Source organism: Phyllopteryx taeniolatus, chromosome 12, assembly GCF_024500385.1.
Source record: "Phyllopteryx taeniolatus isolate TA_2022b chromosome 12, UOR_Ptae_1.2, whole genome shotgun sequence".
Classification (NCBI taxonomy): Eukaryota; Metazoa; Chordata; class Actinopteri; order Syngnathiformes; family Syngnathidae; genus Phyllopteryx; species Phyllopteryx taeniolatus.
In genome coordinates this window covers 10,551,258-10,571,162 of record NC_084513.1, presented here as the reverse complement: position 1 = coordinate 10,571,162, position 19,905 = coordinate 10,551,258, and the positions used below count along the sequence as shown (strand labels likewise).

General features: G+C 41.2%; 1 protein-coding gene across 6 annotated transcripts in view; it reads right to left on the bottom strand.

Annotated features, from left to right (window-relative positions):
* Positions 1-860: 860 nt before the first annotated feature.
* itprid2 (ITPR interacting domain containing 2) overlaps positions 861-19,905 on the bottom strand; it is an 80,608-nt gene continuing 61,563 nt past the window's right edge. For 4 of the 6 annotated variants that reach the window (XM_061791576.1, XM_061791573.1, XM_061791578.1 and 1 more), the window contains 7 exons: positions 14,939-16,900; positions 13,338-13,385; positions 13,132-13,256; positions 12,827-12,944; positions 10,241-10,294; positions 4,866-5,180; positions 861-3,316 (listed from right to left, as the gene is read on the bottom strand). In XM_061791576.1, the coding sequence (XP_061647560.1) occupies positions 3,236-3,316; positions 4,866-5,180; positions 10,241-10,294; positions 12,827-12,944; positions 13,132-13,256; positions 13,338-13,385; positions 14,939-16,900 (2,703 nt within the window). In that variant the 3' untranslated portion in view covers positions 861-3,235. The remainder of the gene's footprint in view (positions 3,317-4,865; positions 5,181-10,240; positions 10,295-12,826; positions 12,945-13,131; positions 13,257-13,337; positions 13,386-14,938; positions 16,901-19,905) is intronic. The other 2 variants (XM_061791574.1, XM_061791575.1) reach the window with 2 other exon arrangements.

Sequence of the window (19,905 nt, the reverse complement as noted above, 5' to 3'; positions counted from 1 at the left end):
AAGAATTAATAGGTGTCACAATTATTTGCCTCATACTCCCGTTTTTGTTGGGCATGATTTATAGACCTTAGTCATTTTTTACTAATTGGTCATTCACTGTGAGGCAGAATTAAGTGGGATCACCATTTATAACCAGCCACTTGTTAATAAGCAGAATTCATAAGGCTGGCTCAATTTTGCCCTATTGCCCACTTCATGCCAGGTAGAATTCATAGGGCATATTGACTTTCCTGGGTAGGATTTGTAATTTTTTTTAAAATTCAGATTCTATAAGGGCCTTCCTCTCCTTTGGTGAGATGTGTTTATTTACATTTGTATTTATGCACATAGCTAATCAGCGATGCATTCAGGTGTTGTCTGACTTCAAACCAATGTTGTTGTTGACCTCGAACAAACGCACAAAAGGTCACATTGGTGTTTGCTGGGGATGGTCATGTAACACAGAAACTGATGCCAAGCTCCCCCCAGACAGCAACTAAAAATGAGGACAGCAAGAAGTGGTGTCGAGTAATTAGTTTGATGAAGGTAGCCTAGTTAGAAGAGCGAAGGTGTTTCGCAAAAAGTTGGCTAACTAGCTTCAAACCAACAACACAAGACCAGTAATAGGGGCAAACTAATTTTTTTCTCCATTGGTCACTTATTGTCAGGAAGACTGTCTGACTTGCTAATTTGCCCAAGGCAAATTTGTTCCAAGGTGGTTTTCAGAAGGATCACTCATTTTCACCTCCAAATTCATAGGATGACCTCATTTTGCCCTATAGGACACTTGCTAAGCGGAATTTATTCATTGTTTCCCTAAAGACCAGTCGAAACATACTCTTAACACATGCATTCACACATGAAGGATAGTCATGAGTCAGTTATAATGAAAATAAATACATCTTTATTATTATTCTTATTTCTAACGAGTGAGCCCACCATGCATTGACACTTGTACAAATCACACACACACACACACGCACATGTTCGCTAAAAGCAAATTCCAAAACACCAGAGTGTGATTAGACAGATTCACAATTTTGTAAATAAACAAACAAAGTGAAGGAATAGTGAACAACATCCAAGTCGTTTGAAGGAACCGATGATGTCATCGGTACACGACACAAGCAAAAAACAAGTAAACTTTAAACCTAAAAAAAAATAAAATAAGGTTTATCGTTCACAAAATAAGAGTGGCTGGACACACAGTGACGTTAAATGTTAGCCGGATATTTCATACATTGAAATTTATAATGCGAACACGCCTTAGCCCTAGACTCCATTCGACCATCGACATGACCTACATACGTACACCCGCTGCACAACAATCCTTTTGCCAGTTCTGAACGTCAATGTTGGCATCAACAACGCAAACGTATCTCTGTTGACATTTTTAGCCACTCATACGCTAGGTGACCAACAGCACTCATTCATGTATGTAGTTGAATTACAAAAAGTGTCAATAAAATACCAGCAATGGTGAAATAGCTCAGAAATTTGTTGCAAAACAGATAATGCTAACAGATTAACTAGCTACCATCCAATTTTTGTCTCCACCCTATTTTCTGACTTATAATACATGTCTGCAAAGAAATCAGTGTGGTAAATAAATGGGCTTGTTAGCTCCTGAGTTAGCATGCAAGCTAGCTATATTTACCTAGCCTTGACATGTCGCTAGAGTGCTAGCACAAATTTTAGTCAACAAAAGATATCGATCTTGTTTGAACAATGCCTCCTCAGCTCTGGTTGTTAACAGCTCATCTACTTTCATGTACAATTTCAACGTGACGACTAGCCTAGTGCAGTGGTCGCCATCCTTTTTTCCACCACACACTGGTTCATCCGAGTACGTTTCGTGGACCGGCAACCAGTTGTCGACAGGGAGGGTGCGTGCTTGACGGACCTTCCCAATCAGTAGCTAATCGGCCACTGGCCAGGGTGGGGGTGGTGGCGACAGAGTTGGAAGCTAAACGTCTGAAGGGGTGCGCAGAGTGGGGTAGACAGAGTCTATGGACATGCAAATCATCAACGAGGTGGGGGGGATGCACTGTCTTTTTTTGTGGGGGCGGGGGGGCAGTGTTTGGGGACCACTGGCCTAGCAACATGGCTGGGAACAATATTTGTTTAAACCTTATTTCAGCCTTCTTATTTATATTAATGTTAGCTGCTTAATTACAGTAGCATGGAAGCTAGTGTGATTTTTCAGTAGCTGCCTAGCTGCTAATACGTCGCTTGCGTGTTAGTACGCATGTTACCAAACAACAATAAAAATGTTCTAATCGGTCAAGTTTGAACAACATCTACAGTACAGCTAAGGTCACTCGCTAACAGATAACGCGAATGAGCTAATGGTACTCTCACGCATGATGTCGTGGATGATGGAGTGAATTAATGTAATGTGCGCGCACACATGCACGCACGCACACACACACACACGCACACAGATATCCCTTGTGTTGTGTAGTTGTGTGACACTGTGGTGAGTTGTGGTTTTACAAAAAAAAAGTGTTGCAGTACTGGTTGATGTCTGACTGGTCCTGGTCCTGCTTTCAGGTCCAAGTCCTGTTTACTGACCATGTTTGCTGGTCCCAATTCTGGTTTTGGTGTGTAGTCCACTTCATTTGTCCTATTTTGATTGTGATTTTGATTTTGGTTTCTCTTTGATGGTACAGGTCCTGATGACCTGGCCTGTTTGCTGCTACCATCTTGCCGACTTGTCCTGGTCTTACTTTTTGATTGACACGTCCTGGTCCTGCTAACTCATCCTGGTCGTGGTACAGCGCCAAGGACCAAGTTGTTTTTCTGGTCCTAAAGATCAGTCCTTTTTACTGGTACTGGTGTTTCTGACAGGTTCCAATCTTGCTTGCTTTCCCAGTTGAGTGATTGTGGTTGCTGGCTCATGTCCAGGTTCCAGTCCTGCTGAGCGGTCTCAGTCCTTCTGACAGGTCCTACGGAGTGGTCATGTTTGGGTTTTTTGGTCTTTGTGTTAGTGTCGGCAGTGTTTTGTAGTTAAAGGGACAACAGTTAACACCAGCAAAATGACAAAACAAAAACAAACTAAAAAGTGGAAGTGCTTCCCTCAGACGTGGGTGGTTGTTGGTTGCTGGTGGTTGTTTGAGCATGTTTGTTGTCTTGTTGTTGCTGGCAGGTTGTTGATGGCTGGTGTGCTATCTCCCAATGCAGTGTAGTAGACATTCAGTGATGCTCTCCGACAGTGTTCCAAACATGCAGTACGGGTCAGGGGCTGCTGGCCGGGCTACGGGCAGGGTGCCCCAGTGGCCGCCATGAGCTCATTGAAGATCTCCCGCCGCACCTCCTGTGTCACGCTCTCACGGATCTAAAGCACAATGACAGACAAACTATGATTGACAGACTGTATTCGAAAGACTTCAGCTCAGTCAAAAGTTTTCACGATGGCGACGTGGAGTAAACGTCTTTTGCGGAGCTGATCAATGACGTCACTGATCGGATCGGCGAATTATTACATTAAAGCCGATCAGCCGATCATCATAAAATGCTAATTATCGTTCAAGCCGATCAGATCGGTGTGAAGTCTACTTTTTTCCTCAAAAATATACAACTTTTCTGGAATAGCCAACATTATTTTAGAAATACAATAAACAGTATATGTACAAATATATTGTTCCTTGCAAAATGTACAACTTCTTTTGAACATATGCAACATTTTCAAATGCCTACAACTTTAACAAAAAAAAAAAACAAAAAAAAAAAGACTGGGAAATACAGAATTTTTTCTCTCAAAATTATAAAATGTTTTAACATCTGCAATATACAACTGTTACTGAAATATACAACTTTTTCCTTTTAAAAAATACACCGTGCAGATTAACCCATTGTCGGCACGGTGGACGACTGGTTAGAGCGTCTGCCTCACAGTTCTGAGGTCCGGGTTCAATCCCCGACCCCGCCTGTGTGGAGTTTGCATGTTCTCCCCGTGCCTGCGTGGGTTTTCTCCGGGCACTCCGGTTTCCTCCCACACCCCAAAAACATGCATGGTAGTAGGTGTAAATGTGAGTACGGATGTTTGTTTGTATGTGCCCTGCGATTGGCTGGCAACCAGTTCAGGGTGTACCCCGCCTCCTGCCCAATGATGGCTGGGATTGGTTCCAGCATCCCGTGACTCTAGTGAGGGTAAGCGCTATGGGAAATGGATGGATATTACAGTATATACTGCATTTATATATTTAATATATTTTAAAATCCATATATATTGATGAAAATAAATTTGATAAACAAGTGCATTGAACCTTTATAAGAAAACTAGGGGAATGAATGAATGTTTTTGCACCTTCAAAGCCAATCGTCAACGGGATTGCGCCCTTCAAAACCGATTGATAGTACGTTTTCAGTTATTTTGTGAAAATGCAATGCTATGACTGAGTTTTTCTCACTTTATTTCTCAAGTGACATTAATTACCACCCTTGTGAGGATAAGCGGCTCAGAAAATGGATGGATGGATGGATTAACCCATTCTGGGACAAATAAAGGTTATGACTTTTATTTATTTATTTTTTTACAAACTTTTTCTAAAACTATTGGCTGAAAAAGCCAATAGTAGCCTATCTAGTAAAGCCAATAGTAGCCTAATAAGCCTATCTACATGTTTCAGAAGTTTATTAAAATAAACAATTTTACATAAAAGACAAACAAATCAGTAAAGGTATTTTAACTTTGTTTATTTCATTATTTTAAATGAATTAACATGAATAAAATTAAATAATGGGAATAAATTGTTACCTAGTTTACATACACATTTACGCTACCTTTTTTTTTTTTTTTTGAAATTGGTACGACTGCCTTTACTATGGCAAAAGTCTACCATCTTAGCCACTTCCTACTCCATTTAGTGTAATGTAGCGTTCACCTCTGTGATGAGCTGGTGCAGGTTGTCCCTGCAGAGTCCTGCTGCTACCGCTTCCTCCAGTGCTTTATCTTTGTCGCCCGCTCCCTCCTCCTCTTCCTCTTGCTGGTATCGCAACCTGTCGGGGCGAGGAGGCGGCACTGGGGTGATGGTGATGGATGCCCGGTACACGCCGGGTCTCTGCTGGCTGCCACCTACACCCGATGTCGGGCTGCAGGGGCGCGAGGAAGGCACCGAAGAGGGTGTGGAGGAGGCAGCGTGATCGTCGTAGCTCAGTTCCGATTGGAGGAGGAACTGCTCCCTCAGGAGGTCTGACACCTGTACACACACACACACACACATTAGCATTGTTAGATTTGGTTCACATTGTGTGTATGTTTATGCGTGAGTCCTTATCTGCTTGTGTATATGTACAGTATGTGTGTGTGCCTCCTTGCATAGGTGTGTGTGTGTGTGTTTTTGCAAGTGTGCGCGTGTGTGTGCGTGTGTGTGTGTGAGAGAGAGCGGGAGAACATGTGCCTACAAGGGGTTGAACCAATTACACTCAGGAACCCAATTTTTGTTGAGTTAGGTCTGATAGTTATTTTTAACAAATTTTTGGGTGTGGAATCCAAAACTGGTCTCAGTACTTAACAGATACAGGTATGTGTTTGCTTTAGAAGACTTACTAAAAACAAAAACTAAAGCATACAATGAAATATGAAAGAAACAGGCATGACTGCAATGTTTATTTAACACTTATGTTTTACAAAGGATATGGCACAAATCCTCTTAATTCCTACTATGCTAGCTTTCTGTTTGCAGATATTGATCTATCGGGAGCTGCACACACCTCTCACCGCACTGTCTCAATTGTGACTGCACAAAACAGTTGAAACGTAGCTGTAGATGAGTTAAATCGCAATCAGCTGGCAAGTCTTACTTACTACAGCTAATCAGTGGAATTTTGCTTACCGGGAGGGTAAGCTGTGGAGAAAAAACTTGACATGCTAGAAGAAATTGATCGCAATTGTGGAATCAGCATGCCAATTTTAGTTGTAATCAGCATAAAAATCTAATTCAACAGAATTTTTTTCCCCAAATTGTTTCCCAGTGTTATTAAAATATTTGACGCATCAACTTTTCCACTGCGCAATGGATATATATATATATATATATTTGTTAACGTCATTTAAGTTAATTTTTTCCTCATTAATGTACACACAGCAACTTAAATGATTTTAGCAAACGGTCGCAATATAAATAAGAGTGAAACATTTAAGGGGGTCTGAATACTTTCCGTACCAACTGTAGCTTCTAGTCAAATAATCACCAGTCACGTGTTTTGGACAAGGATAGCTCGCTGAAAATGCTAAAGGTAACGCTATTTGATGAGTTGTAAATTCTCACCGCCACACGCCCTCACAATATGCTGTGGCATTTGCTTACACAATGACATGGAGGCAAGCCATGGTCGATTAATAACCACTTTATTGTCACGATGAACGCTTAATGTGTCAAAAAAAGATTTTCCTCCCGTTTTAACTCACTTGCAGGTTGCGTATGTGTGCAACAACATTCCCTGTAACACAACTGAAGGTTTGCTAAAATACATTGTTTAAAACAGTTGCCTCCTCTTTTATTTCAGTATAAACTTCATATTATTCTTATACTGTATACTATAGCACGTACCGATCCTGCTGTGTTAGAATTCTGACGGTACCTGAACTGTATCTGAATATGATTGGATGAATGTGGGGTGTGTCTTCGGCAAAGCAGCCAGGCAGTGTGTGAGTGAAGGAGAAGGTTTGAGTGCGCAGCGACCTTATATTTTATTTTTTTTACTTTGGTGCGTGAGTTGAGAAAAATAATGACGTCATCAATCAGTTGACGTCGAGTCGACTATCATCACCTTAGCGGCGACTACAAAAAAAAAAAATCTGAAATCATTCAACCCTTAGTGCCTACCGTAATTTCTTGTCAATAATGTGCAATTTAATCCCCCAAAAAATCAATTTTGCGTAAAATGTATACAATATACAGTATGGTAAAAATTTAAAATTTATTTAGCAATGAAATAATCTATATTATCCATCCATCCATTTTCTGAGCCGCTTCTCTCACAAGGGTCGCGGGAGTGCTGGAGCCTATCCCAGCTATCATCGGGCAGGAGGCGGGGTACACCTTGAACTGGTTGCCAGCCAATCGCAGGGCACATAGAAACAAACAACCATTCGCACTGACAGTCATGCCTACGGGCAATTTAGAGTCTCCAATTAATGCATGTTTTTGGGATGTGGGAGGAAACCGGAGTGCCCGGACAAAACCCACGAAGGAACGGGGAGAACATGCAAACTCCACACAGGCGGGGCCGGGGATTAAACCCGGGTCCTCAGAACTGTGAGGAGGCCGCTCTAACCAGTCGTCCACCGTGCCGCCTTGACTAAATACATTCACTGAATAAATGTTTGTTCTGTTAAGCTAAATCAAATATTGGATGCTGTAGGCGTGTGTGTTGTGTGGGCATGCATGAGACAGTGTGTACGTATCCTTGTGTGTGCGTGTGCGCTAGTGCTTGGCGATATACTGTGAAGCTTGATTTGATCAATATTGAAAAAAGGGGATCATCAAGTTTATTAACTATACATTTCACTACTCCGCAGCAGCTCTTGTGGCGCGGAGACAAATGGAGAAGATGCTAGCGACTAGCGAGTCAGAAACGGTCCCAAAAAAGGGCACGGAACGTCATTTGGAAACACCCGTAGTCTGCAACAGGTGTCTGAAGATGCTGCGACGAAGACAGGGACATCTGTATAAAATCACCTGAAGATGAAGCACGGGTGCGATGCATGTGTCATGCTAAAGAGAGCCGCAACTCACTGTGGTTCTCCTGTAACCTCAACAAAACAAACAGGATCTATGTTCACCTTCTCTTGGTATAAGAGGTCGAGCACCAAATGGAGGGAGGTAATGGCAACAATCTCATTTTACATACTGTAGCCTAGGACATGATTCCAATTTATACAGTGGAAAAAGATGGATTCAAGAAGCTGATGAAAACATTGGAACTCAGATAAGAGTTGCCCAGTAAGGAAATATTTCACAGAGAAGGCATTGCTAAACTTTACAATAATGTCAAGGAGAAAGTTTGGGCGGGTCAGCTGTCAAACACTTTTCTACGACTACTGACTGGTGGAGTTGTTGCACAGTGCAACGTACATCACTAAAGTAACTGCAGACAAGCAATGCACTCAAAGATCATACTGGCAAGACAATTGCACAAGGACTTAAAGATGCCTTAAATTTTAGGAAGCTCAACAAAGAGAATCAGGTCAGGTTGCTAGAGTGGCTTCTGCGATAATTATATTTTGAAATACTTGTAGGGAAAAGTAATTTATTTCTTTGTGACATTTTTAATTTTAAACAAATTTTCTCCTTTATAATATAAATCAATGTCTACTCCAGTTGTATACATTTAAAAACTTTATTACAATAAATAGTCATATCGAGTATTGACATTAGGAAAAAAAAAATCCTATCAGCAAATTTAGGCCAAGGTTATTATACATGTAGTTAATGAAAATGAATGAAATAAAAAATTGAAATGAAAAAAAAAAACTATTACGTTAGCAAAATAAATATAAAAAGTAGTTTAAAAAACCGATAACTGAAACACATTGTCTGTTTCCAAAACTAATTACAATTAACTACAGTGGTGCTTTGAGATATGAGTTACCAGAGTTCCGAGTTTTTTTGAGAGGCAAGCAGTTGATCAGATTATTGCTTTGCTTTGATTTGCAAGCTCAAACTTGAGATATGAGAGCTGTATGGTGGCAGTGAACTCAACTCAACACATTTGACAATAAGCAGAGGTTTGGCAAATACTGTAGTGAACAATTCATAAAAAAAAGTCTTCAAGCTGTTTAATGTTGCTCCCAGTTGACGTTTACTGTCAAACTAAACATAAAACAAAAATAACATCTTGTGCATATAAAACAACCAAACAATAACCTAAAATAAGGCTATAATACTTAATGCTAATGCTAATTAGCATCTATTTGCAGTGTTTTAACTTTTTAAGCAATGGATTGAACACAAACAGTTAAGCAACAGCATGTAGACAGACAATATAACAGCACTAAGCCATCTATTCTTTATCCTCTCCATAGAACGACTCATATTGATATACTGATGACCTGAGAGGAGTTTAGATATTATTTTTAAACCCACTTGAGTTCTAGGCAGGACATGCCCCGCTGCACTATAATTGATGGCTGTATCCAGACAATGACTGCCTAGAACCTAAGTGGGATTCATAATAATGCCTTGATGAACAATAGATCTGTCTGTCTGTGTTATACTGCCACCAAAAGGCCAAGGCGGGCACACCAGAAGGAGCAGCATTTAATTGACGCAATGTGACAAAAACAGTTTGTCTTTTCAATTGTATTTAATTATGTCATTACTGCATGTTCTAATAAGTACAATTCTATGGGACTGCTTTTTTCCTCATTAATATACACAAAACAAATTTTGTTGTTTTTTTGGGAAAGGCTGGAACAGATAAATGGCATTTCCATTCATTTCAATGGGGAAATGACTTGAGATATGAGTGTTTTCAGTTATGAGCATGGTCACGGAAATAAACTTTAATCTCAAGGCACCACTGTATAAAAAAAGCACATCTCACAAATGGAATGTGAAATTTATTCATTCCTGATTCAAACTGAACAAATGTGAATTTACATCTAACTTTAGAAGCAGTTATTATATACTGCAACTGTCAGTGCAGTCACGTACTGGTTTTGTGGACGGTAGATGGTGGCTTATCTAGTAGTTGTTGGTAATCCCACACCTGAAAAATACCCTGTATTACAAACAAATTGAATGCTAAAACTAATAAACTAAACTAAAAATAAGAATTTTCTAAAAATAAAAAACAAATAAAAACTAGGCACGGTGGGGACGACTGGTTCGCACATCTGCCTCACAGTTCTGAGGACCCGGGTTCAAATCCGGCCTCGCCTGTATGGAGTTTGCATGTTGCCCCTGTGGCTGCATGGGTTTTCTCCGGGTACTCCGGTTTCCTCCCACATTCCAAAAACATGCATGTTATGTTAATTGAATAATTGAGGTGTGAATGTGGGTGTGAATGGTTGTTTGTTTATATGTGTCCTGCGATTGGCTGTACCCCGCCTCTAGCCGAAAGTCAGCTGGGATAGCCTCCAGCATGCCCGCGACACGAGTGACTATAACCCATATGGAAAATGGATGGCTGGAAGGATGGAAATAAAAACTAGCAAACCCACTGTAAATCTAAGTGAGTTAGAAGTCAAAACGAAATGAAAACTCAGTCAAATGACAAATCCGAAACCATTATAATTTCGGTGTGTACTGACCGGCTCCATGGCTCTGAGTGCTGAGTTGGTGGACACGTTGTCCATGCTGACGCCCTTGTGAGGAGGAACAAAAATGAAGACCTTAGTACTTATTTCAACAATTGTGTTTGTGTTTGTCCTTGTGAGTGCATGTTCATGTGTCGATGTATACCTAATGTGTGCTTGTCTGAGCCATCGTGTATGTCTGTGTATGTGTGTCCGTGTGCATGTGCATGTGGGGCCGTTAGGGACATTATTCAGGATTAGCTCACATTTACTAGTCAAATGCTTTCACACATACAAACTACTGAAAGGCTCTCATTAGGACTCCTCCAACACTCTCATATGCACGAGTCTTGCTCTCATTAACACTACTCGAATGCTCACTTGCCTACTCAAATGCTCTCATTGACACTACTCAAATGCTCTCATACACACGAGTCTTGCTCTCATTAACACCACTCAAATGCTCTCATTTACACTAGTCAAATGCTCTCATTTACACTACTCAAATGCTCTCACACGCACGCGTCTTGCTATCATCAACACTACTCAAATGAGTTCACGCGAGCGCGTCAATCACATTCTCGCACACATCACTGCCATTCACTAGTTCATGTCAATCATGCTCATACGTGAATAGTGTACATTTTTTATTAGGTAGTTCAATTCAAAAAGTGAAATTTTAGAGATGAACTGCACACTGCACAAAAGTATTTCATATTTACAATATGTATTATTTTGATGATTGTAGCACATAGCAAATTAATAAAAAACTCCCCCTATTGAGAAACTAAAATATAACGTCAAAAGAAATTGTGAATTAATTCAAGAAATAAAGTGATTTTTCATGTGGAAATTAGGCTGGAATTTGCCCTCTGAGAAGTACTTCAGTGTTTAATCATTCTAGAGTACTGAAGAAAAACTTTTCAACTATATTCTAATTTATTGAGGTGTACCTATATTAAAAAAGTCATAAAATATTTGACTCTGACTGTGTGTAGTCTGGAGTGCATTTCTATGACACGAGTTTCACTACGACAATTAAATTCCTTCATTCCCTTTGGACACCTCATTAGGTACACCGGCACAGGGGAGCTTAAACGTGACTATACGGCCATCATGCCTGCAACGAACCGTATACGTTTCAGATTGTAACGCAGCGGTGTTGAAACTCTGTCTTGAGTCCAGGAGTAAACACACGTCCACTGGGCTTTAGCCCAAAAGGCACATTTATTCGGTAGCATCCGCGTCCAGTTAATGGCGTCTTGCTCTTGATAGACGAGCCAGCCGAGCCCTACGTCATACACGACACGGCTTCTGATTGGCCGACCATTACGTCATATCCTACAGCACTTACACATTAAAATCAGCCATTTTAAATCAATGTGGAAAAGCGTTATTGTAACACAATAATCAACAAGTATACGACATATATACATTAAAAGAATATATGTATGTACTATACAGTATAATGCTATGTAACGCTGCTGCTTGAGTTAGGCTTACTATTGTACTTGTATGGCTGTTGGTCAATGTCTTATTTTATTTTGAAACCACTTCCTTTTCAACTCATATAAATACACGCTCACATGCACGCCTCAAATGTTTGTACACATACACGTCAAACACACTCGCATGAACATGTCAAATCTATTCACATACCATCCTCAAATCCATTCATAAGATATACTCAAATCCTTTCACATTTCAAATCTCATCTCAAATACTTGTAAAAAATAAAAATAAAATAAATAAAAAAAATCACAATTTCTTGAATTAATTCACTATTTTGTTTTGACGTTATATTTTAGTTTCTCAATCTGGGGAATATTTTTATTTGCTATGTGCTACAATCATTAAAATAATACATATTTTAAATATTAAATATTTCACTGAGTGTGTGCAGTGTGCAGTTCATCTCTATAATTTCACTTTTTGAATTGAACTACCTAATAAAAGATTTACACTATTCACGTGTGAGCATGATTGACATGAACTCGTGAATGCCAGTAATGTGTGCGAGAATGTGATTGACGTGCTCGCGTGAACGCATTTGAGTAGTGTTGATGAGAGTAAGATGCGTGCGTATGAGATCATTTGAGTAGTGTTAATGAGAGCAAGACTCGTGTGTATGAGAGCATTTGAGCAGTCTCAATGAGAGCATTTGAGTAGTGCAAACGAGAGCATTTGAGTAGTGTAAACGAGAGTATTTGACTAGTGTAAACGAGAGTATTTGACTAGTGTAAACGATAGCATTTGAGTAGTGTCAATGAGAGCATTTGAGTAGTGCAAATGAGAGCATTTGAGTAGTGCAAATGAGAGCATTTGAGTAGTGTAAATGAGAGCATTTGAGCAGTGTGAATGAGAGCATTTGAGTAGTGTAAATGAGAGCATTTGAGTAGTGTTAATGAGAGCAAGACTCGTGTGCATGAGAATGTTTGAGTAGTCCCTATGAGAGCCTCTCAGTAGTTTGTGTGTGTGTGAAAGCATTTGAATAGTAAGTGTGAAAGCTAATCCTGAATAATGTCCCTAACGGCCCCTCATACACATGGGTTTGTTTGCTTGTTTACATACCTGTGTCCTTGTGTGTATGTGTATGTTTACCTTGCGTGGCGCTGCTTGTTGCGTCAGCTCCATCAGTTTATCCTCCAGCTGTTGTTCCAACTCCAGCAGTTCTTCTCTGATGGCTGACCGCAGAGATTCAAGCTGCTCCACCTCCAACCTTTACGCATGCACGCAGAGATAGAAACATACACACAGAGGCATACAAAAACACACACACACATAAGTAAACAGGCACACATACACACACACACACCCACGCCCTTACAAACACGCGTACACTCATGCACAGACACGTGCACGTATAACGGTACACAGCCAATGCACGGTGCTGAGTGGTGACGTACCTGTCAGCGGGGCTCAGGTGTTTGTAGACGAGGGCCTGCTGGCGGACAATGGACAGCTCCAGGTCCATCATCTGGGCCCGAAACAGGCCCAGACTCCGCCGCTTCTGCTGGAGCGCTTCCAGGGCCTGGAGGTAGGGCAGCGAGCGGGAAATGTCAATCGGGAAGCGGGAAAGGGGTGTGGTAGAGCAGTGCAGGCGCTGGCTTACCTGTTGGCAGGAGGCTTCGAGGAACACGTCAGAGGTGTCCGCGTGCTGCTATAAGAAGACAAAAGCTTTTTACAAAGACTGACTAGGAAACCTTCTATGGGAATTAACAGGAATTTATGGGAAGAAACCATGAAAGGAATGTTGGCTCTTAAAAGGAATCTTAAATATTGTTGGGGAAAATAGTGTATACAGTGGATAATATAAAAAACATCTACACAGCCGTTTCAACACCTGTTTTTTGGTGATATGAAAAATGAAAGATAATTTCTGAACTTTTTCCACTTATAATGAGCCCTGTAACCTGTACAAGTCCACTGAAAGCAAAATAAAATCTTTTAGAGAGAGAGGGGAAGTAAAAATAAACAACTGAGACAATATGGTTGCACAAGCGCGCACTCTCTTATAACTAAGGATGTGACTGTGTTCAGAATGAATCAACCACATTCAAACTCATGCTAAATGGAATTTGGCACACACCTACCCCCTTTTAAAGTGCCTCTGATTAACCGCAAGTAAAGTACAGATGTTCTAGTAGGCTTTTGCTGACATTCCCTGCAGTACCTTCAATGTTGCTGTCAGTGTCTTGCCAGCCTCGGTGATCAGTGTTCTCCTTGTGTTTTTATCAGTTTTGGAGGGATGCCCAGATCATTGTAATATTTTCTCCATTTGATGATGACTGTTTTCACTTGGTTCCACAATTTACTTATTTAATGCCTTGGAAATTATCCCCCCATCTCCTAACTGATAGCTTTAAACAACGAGATCCCTCTGATACTGTGGAACCGCTCTGCAGATGATTGCTTGCGATGTAAAATGTGACTGCATAAAAGAGAGGAAAAGGCTACCAGAGCAGCTAGATTTATCTGGGGTTACTCAGAGGCACTCAAAATTTTGTCACTGAACATGAGTTTAAATGTGATTGGTTAGTTCTGAAAAAATCCACATTCGCAAATACAGTATAAGAGGGTGTGTGCAACAACATCTCAGTTTTTTATGTTTACCTCCCCTCAAAAAAAAAGATTTCTTGTTTTTTGTAAATTTAATTTTACAGGTTAGAGGTCACATTAACGGTTTGAATGTTTTGAAAAGATTTATCTTTATTTGTCTCATTTTTTTTTACATCACAAAAATTTAGCATTTGAATGGAGGTGTGGAGACCTTTTATATCTGCTGTATTTTAGCATAATCCTGACTACAACTAAAGAAAAACACTTCTGAAAAAGTTGTATATTTCCGAAATGTCATAAATGTAGAAAGGTTGTATACAGTAGAACTTCGAGTTACCAGCCATCATTTGGTTCAATGTTTTTACTTTATGTTTTTTTCTTTGATTTACCATCTACCTTCAGCTATGCTGCCGCTCGAGTGAAGAGAAAATAGTGCAGTTAAGGTACTGTAATGCCAATGCATGTGGGCAAGGAGAGCTATTTTGCATGGATGTCTGCTTTAAACAAAACAAAATGCTTATAATGATCTCTCATACATTTCCATAAAATTACCAGTTAATTTACAGGTAAACTACTAGTTTACTAGAAATTATTCAACCTTTGCAACCCCTAATCTGACCAATCATGTTTGAGGACTACGGACTAGGAACCCACCTGGTTCAGACTATGAACGGTCCCTCTGATTTCGTGTAGAACCCTCCTTAGCTCCATCTCCGTACCAGACAAGACCTGACTGGAACCCGGACTCAAGCCCAAGTGGGGGCTATGACCAGGACCCAGGCTGTGACTCGGGTGGGGGCTGTGACCTGGCCCGAGACCCGGGTGAGGGTTGTGAGGCAGATTATGACCCGTGTAGGGGCTATGGCCTGGGCCGACACCTAGGTAGGGGCTGTGACCAAGACTATGACCCAGGTGAAGGCTATTGCCAACACCATTGTAGGAGCTGTGACCCTGGCTGACAACTGGGTGGAGGCCCAGATTATGACCTGGGTGGATGCCCAGATTATGACCTGGGTGGGAGCTATTACCAAAACCTTGGTGGGGGCTCTGACCAAGATTATGACCCGGGTGAGAGCTATTCACGAGACCGCGGTGGGGGCTGTGATCCTGGCCAAGATCTGAGTGGAAGCCCGGCCCAGGAGGGGCGCCACCCCGATGCACGATGTGGTCCGGGGCCAATGGGGGGAAGGGGCTGAGGTCGTAACCATGGTAACCCAGATAGGGCGGGCTGTGGGGAAGGGAATGATACGCTATGTGGTAGTTGCCGGCGTAGTGGTGGGGCATAGGAGGAGTTCCTGAAGGGAGGTTCCACAGGCTACCGTAGTAGGGGGGTGTACCCATGGGGGGCTGGTGCAATGGGAAGTGGTTGGAATAAGGGTGGAGTAGATTGGGGAGACTGGCGTAGGGATGAAAAGGCGTGGGGTACAGCAGGGATGGGTTCACAGGGGGGACAGATATAGGAGTCTCTGGTCTGTGGCTAGGACTGGGGGAGAGGAAGGTATCCGGTTCCGGATTGGGGGTCCCGCCCTGCCCGTAGTGTCCGAACTGCTCCTGATTGGAGGAAAGATCGGGGACACTCTGGGTGATCCAGGGCCAATCGGTGGGAGGGCTGGTAGATCTCAGCGAACGTGATGAGCGCATGAGTGGACGGGGGGCGGCTTTGGGCGGGGCAGAATCTTGGTGGTCGGACTCCAAGGTGTTCTTGATGACCAGGGTGGAGATGCAGGTGGGCACGTCGCCAGTCTTCTGGTTGGCGTTGGGCTCCTGGATGTAGCGGAAGGCGTAGCGGGGCTGGCTGCAAAACGCCCGGCCTCGTCCTAACTGGACCTTGACGGAGGACACCACCCTGGTGGGGGACAGCAGCGAGGACGGGAGAGAGGATGACCTCTGCAAGGGAAGGCCGTCTCGATGACGCCTTCTGCTTGGGCGTGGACTTACGTCGCCCAAACGCTGTTTGACGCGACTCAGCGCACTCAGGACGGGGGAGTCTGGGGTGGGGAGACAGAAAGGATGATCCGGTGGTGACAGCGTTTGGAGACTGAGGGGATGATCTGAGGGTGGCGGATCCAAGGACGGTGAATGTGAGGGCAGATTTGAGGACAGAGGCTCTGAGGACAGAGGCTCCGAGGGCTGCGGATCTGAGGGCAGCGAATCCAAGGGCTGTGGATCCAAGGACGACAGATCCAAGCGCGGCGGATTCCAAGACAACGGATCCAAAGGCGGCGGATCCAAGGGCGGCGGATCCAATTGAGGCAGATCCCTTTGGGTATCATCTTGCAAAGCTTGTGTCTGTTCCTGTTTGGGATCTTCCTGAGGTTCCGGGCCGCTGCCACCCAGCCTTTCATCTCTCGCCAGAATGTTTGTGGGAAGCTGGTGGGCCTTGTACTGCGGCACCAGCTCTGAATTCTCATCGCATTTTTCATCCTTTTCCTGTTTCTGGGAACTCCCAATGGACACGGCTGTAGCCCTAGCACCAGAAGTGGGTTCCAACTCCTCGGCCCGGGTATCTGGCAAGTTGAACGCCGGTTGGGCCAAAGCGATGGGTGTCGCTACGTCCTGCGAGGGGTGCGATGTCACTGTGGTTTCGCTGTCACAGCTGTCACTGCTCTCCTGAACCTGAACACATCCGTACATTAGCATATTACTAACATCATTAGGATACATATAATAATAATATAATATGCTAACACTGCCATATGACTATTTAACCAAAATAAAGGAGGAGTCTCCTCAAGGGTTGTTACATGCTTAGGGTGTGACGACATTATTAATTAATAATGTATTTATTCTAAATACATTTTTAAAAAATATTAAAATAAACAATTTGACATAATATACATTTAACATTTTTGTTATATAATTGGCAAATATATTTCTAGATAAATTGAAAATATTTTTACAATACTATAAATTTAAAAGAATTATATAAATTTTTTTACATTAAAAAAGGCAACATTTTATATTGTAAATATAGTAAGATATTAGTAAGACAATCCTAAATATACACAAATCACGTTTTATTTTATAGAATAATTGGTTAATCACGATTAAATAAAACGAAAATTCAAAACTGAGAATTAATAATTCTTATTAAAATCTTTCCTTTTTTGACATGCACTTTTTTAAACTCATACTTGCAAAATTGGTTAATTGTAGTTTCATGTATCAATAAATAAGTGGTAAAATTATTTGTCAATGAAACAAAAATATAAAATACAAATTTCTTAAATGTATATGTAAAATAATCAAATAGTTTGGTAATTTATTGAATATAACAAAATAAACAGTAAAATAAAAAAAATTCCATATATACAGTGAACCTCCACATATTCTCAATTCAACTATTTGCAGATTATTTTGGGAACCTAGTCCCAACAGTGAAGCATGGTCAGAATTAGAATCATCTTTATTTGCCAAGTATGTAAAAAACGGAAAAGGAATTTGTCTCCGGTAGTTGGACCCGCTCTAGTACGACAACAGACAGTCAATACTTTTGAGACTTTAAGACATAAATAAAACTGAGCACTGAGCAATAAAAGGTTGCCAGTTACAATTTTTATTTTGACAATTGTGCAAAAGATTCAGAGTCCTCTAGCAATTAGAGCAGTTTGAAATGACAAATAGAACAATAGTCTGGTGCAATGACCATTGTGCAAAGGGCGCCGAGACTTGTATGCAGTTTAAAGTGGCTAGTAGTGCAATAATCTGGGACAATGTCGATTGTACAAATGTTGCAGATGCTACTCAGTGACATGTGTGGCCAGTATTGGTCAACAACAAATAGTGCAGTGTGGCGAGACTACTACAGTGAGTGCACGAGTAATGTATAATTGGCCCAACAGAAATGTGACAAACTCAAGACAAAAAAAAAATGGTGCTGGCAGCATCATGCTGTGGGGGTGTTTTGCAGCTGCAGGGACAGGACGACTGGTTGCAATCGAAGGAAAGATGAATGCGGTCAAGTACAGGGATATCGTGGACGAAAACTTTCTCCAGAGTGCTCAGGACCTCAGACTGGAAGGTTCACCTTCCAACAAAAAAATGACCCTAAGCACACAGCTAAAATAACGAATGAGTGGCTTCAGAACAACTCCGTGACAGTTCTTGAATGGCCCAGCCCGAGCCCTGACTTAAACCCAATTGAGCATCTCTGGAGAGACCTGAGAATGGCTGTCCACCAATGTTCACCATCAAACCTGACAGAATTGGAGAAGATCTGCAAGGAGGTATGGTAGAGGATCCCCAAATCCAGGTGTGAAAAACCTTGCATCATTCCCAAAAAGACTCCTGGCTTTATTAGCTCAAAAGGGTGCTTCTACTAAATACTGAGCAAAGGGTCTGAATACTTATGGCTGTGTGATATTTCAGTTTTTCTTTTTTAATAAATCTGCAAAAATTTCAACAATTCCGTTTTTTTCTGTCAATATGGGGTGCTGTGTGTACATTAATGAGGAAAAAATTAACAAATTATTTTAGCAAATGGCTGCAATATAACAAATAGACTTTACACCGATCTGATCGGGCTGATCGGTATCGGCCGATATTTTACATTTTATGCTGATCGGCTTTAATGCCATAATTCGCCGATCCAATCAATGACGTCATTGATGATGTCCGCAAAAGACATTTACTCCGCGTCGCCATCGTGCACGGTATATTTCAATCCAAAAGCTAGTTTATTTTTAGCCTTGTCGCATGTCTTTTGACTTAGTACTGTAAATATCTGACGGCCAATAAAGTTATTCTAAAAAAAAAAAACGTCGGCGGTGTGGGACAGACAACACGTCTGAGACAGACAAAACGTAATGCCCGGCCAGATCAGACTACAAGACAAATTTGTTCTTTCATGACTACTGTCAGTCTACTGCAATAAAATCTTGTATTCCGATACCACCGCATCCCGTTTTTTACGATCATTGAGCTTTATCTTGTCAACTCAAATGCGACTCGATACACTCGTTACCATTTTACAATTTGAAAATCTCACGGCACACCAACAAATTTCACAAAAAGTGGATACACTAATTGCTGTATGTACTTCCTGCCATGTAATAGAAGACCATTCATTTGTTCTGTCTGTCATTATGCCTCACTGGCATAAATAGATGAACAAAGATACATTATTTATTGTAAATATAATTTTTTGAGCAATTAAGTACACAAGTATATTCAGTAAATGAACAGGTCATTTAAATAGACACATTGCTCCATCTTGTGATTGGATCGGTGATCGGTTATCAGTTTTTTTTTTTAAACTCGCTGATTGGTGATTGGCCCCCACAATCCTGATCGTGTAAAGCTTAATAACAGAGTAAAAAATTTAAGGGGGTCTGAATACTTTCCGTACCCACTGTATGTGAAACGCCATTATTAACAAAACATACAGGTATCGAACAAACATATCCTCTAAAACGGTTCAGCTGTTAAGATTTGTTAAATTTAAATATGTAAAATTGTGCCACTGTTGTGTCAAGATGCCAGACAAAAGGGGAAACTCAAACTTTAGCTTTCTGACGCACTTTATTTGACCACGTATAACTTTCTCTTTATATTTACTTGCTCTTATTATGAAATGCAGCCTTAGCTAATTATTTATAATTACATTCACTGTAGATAACCAA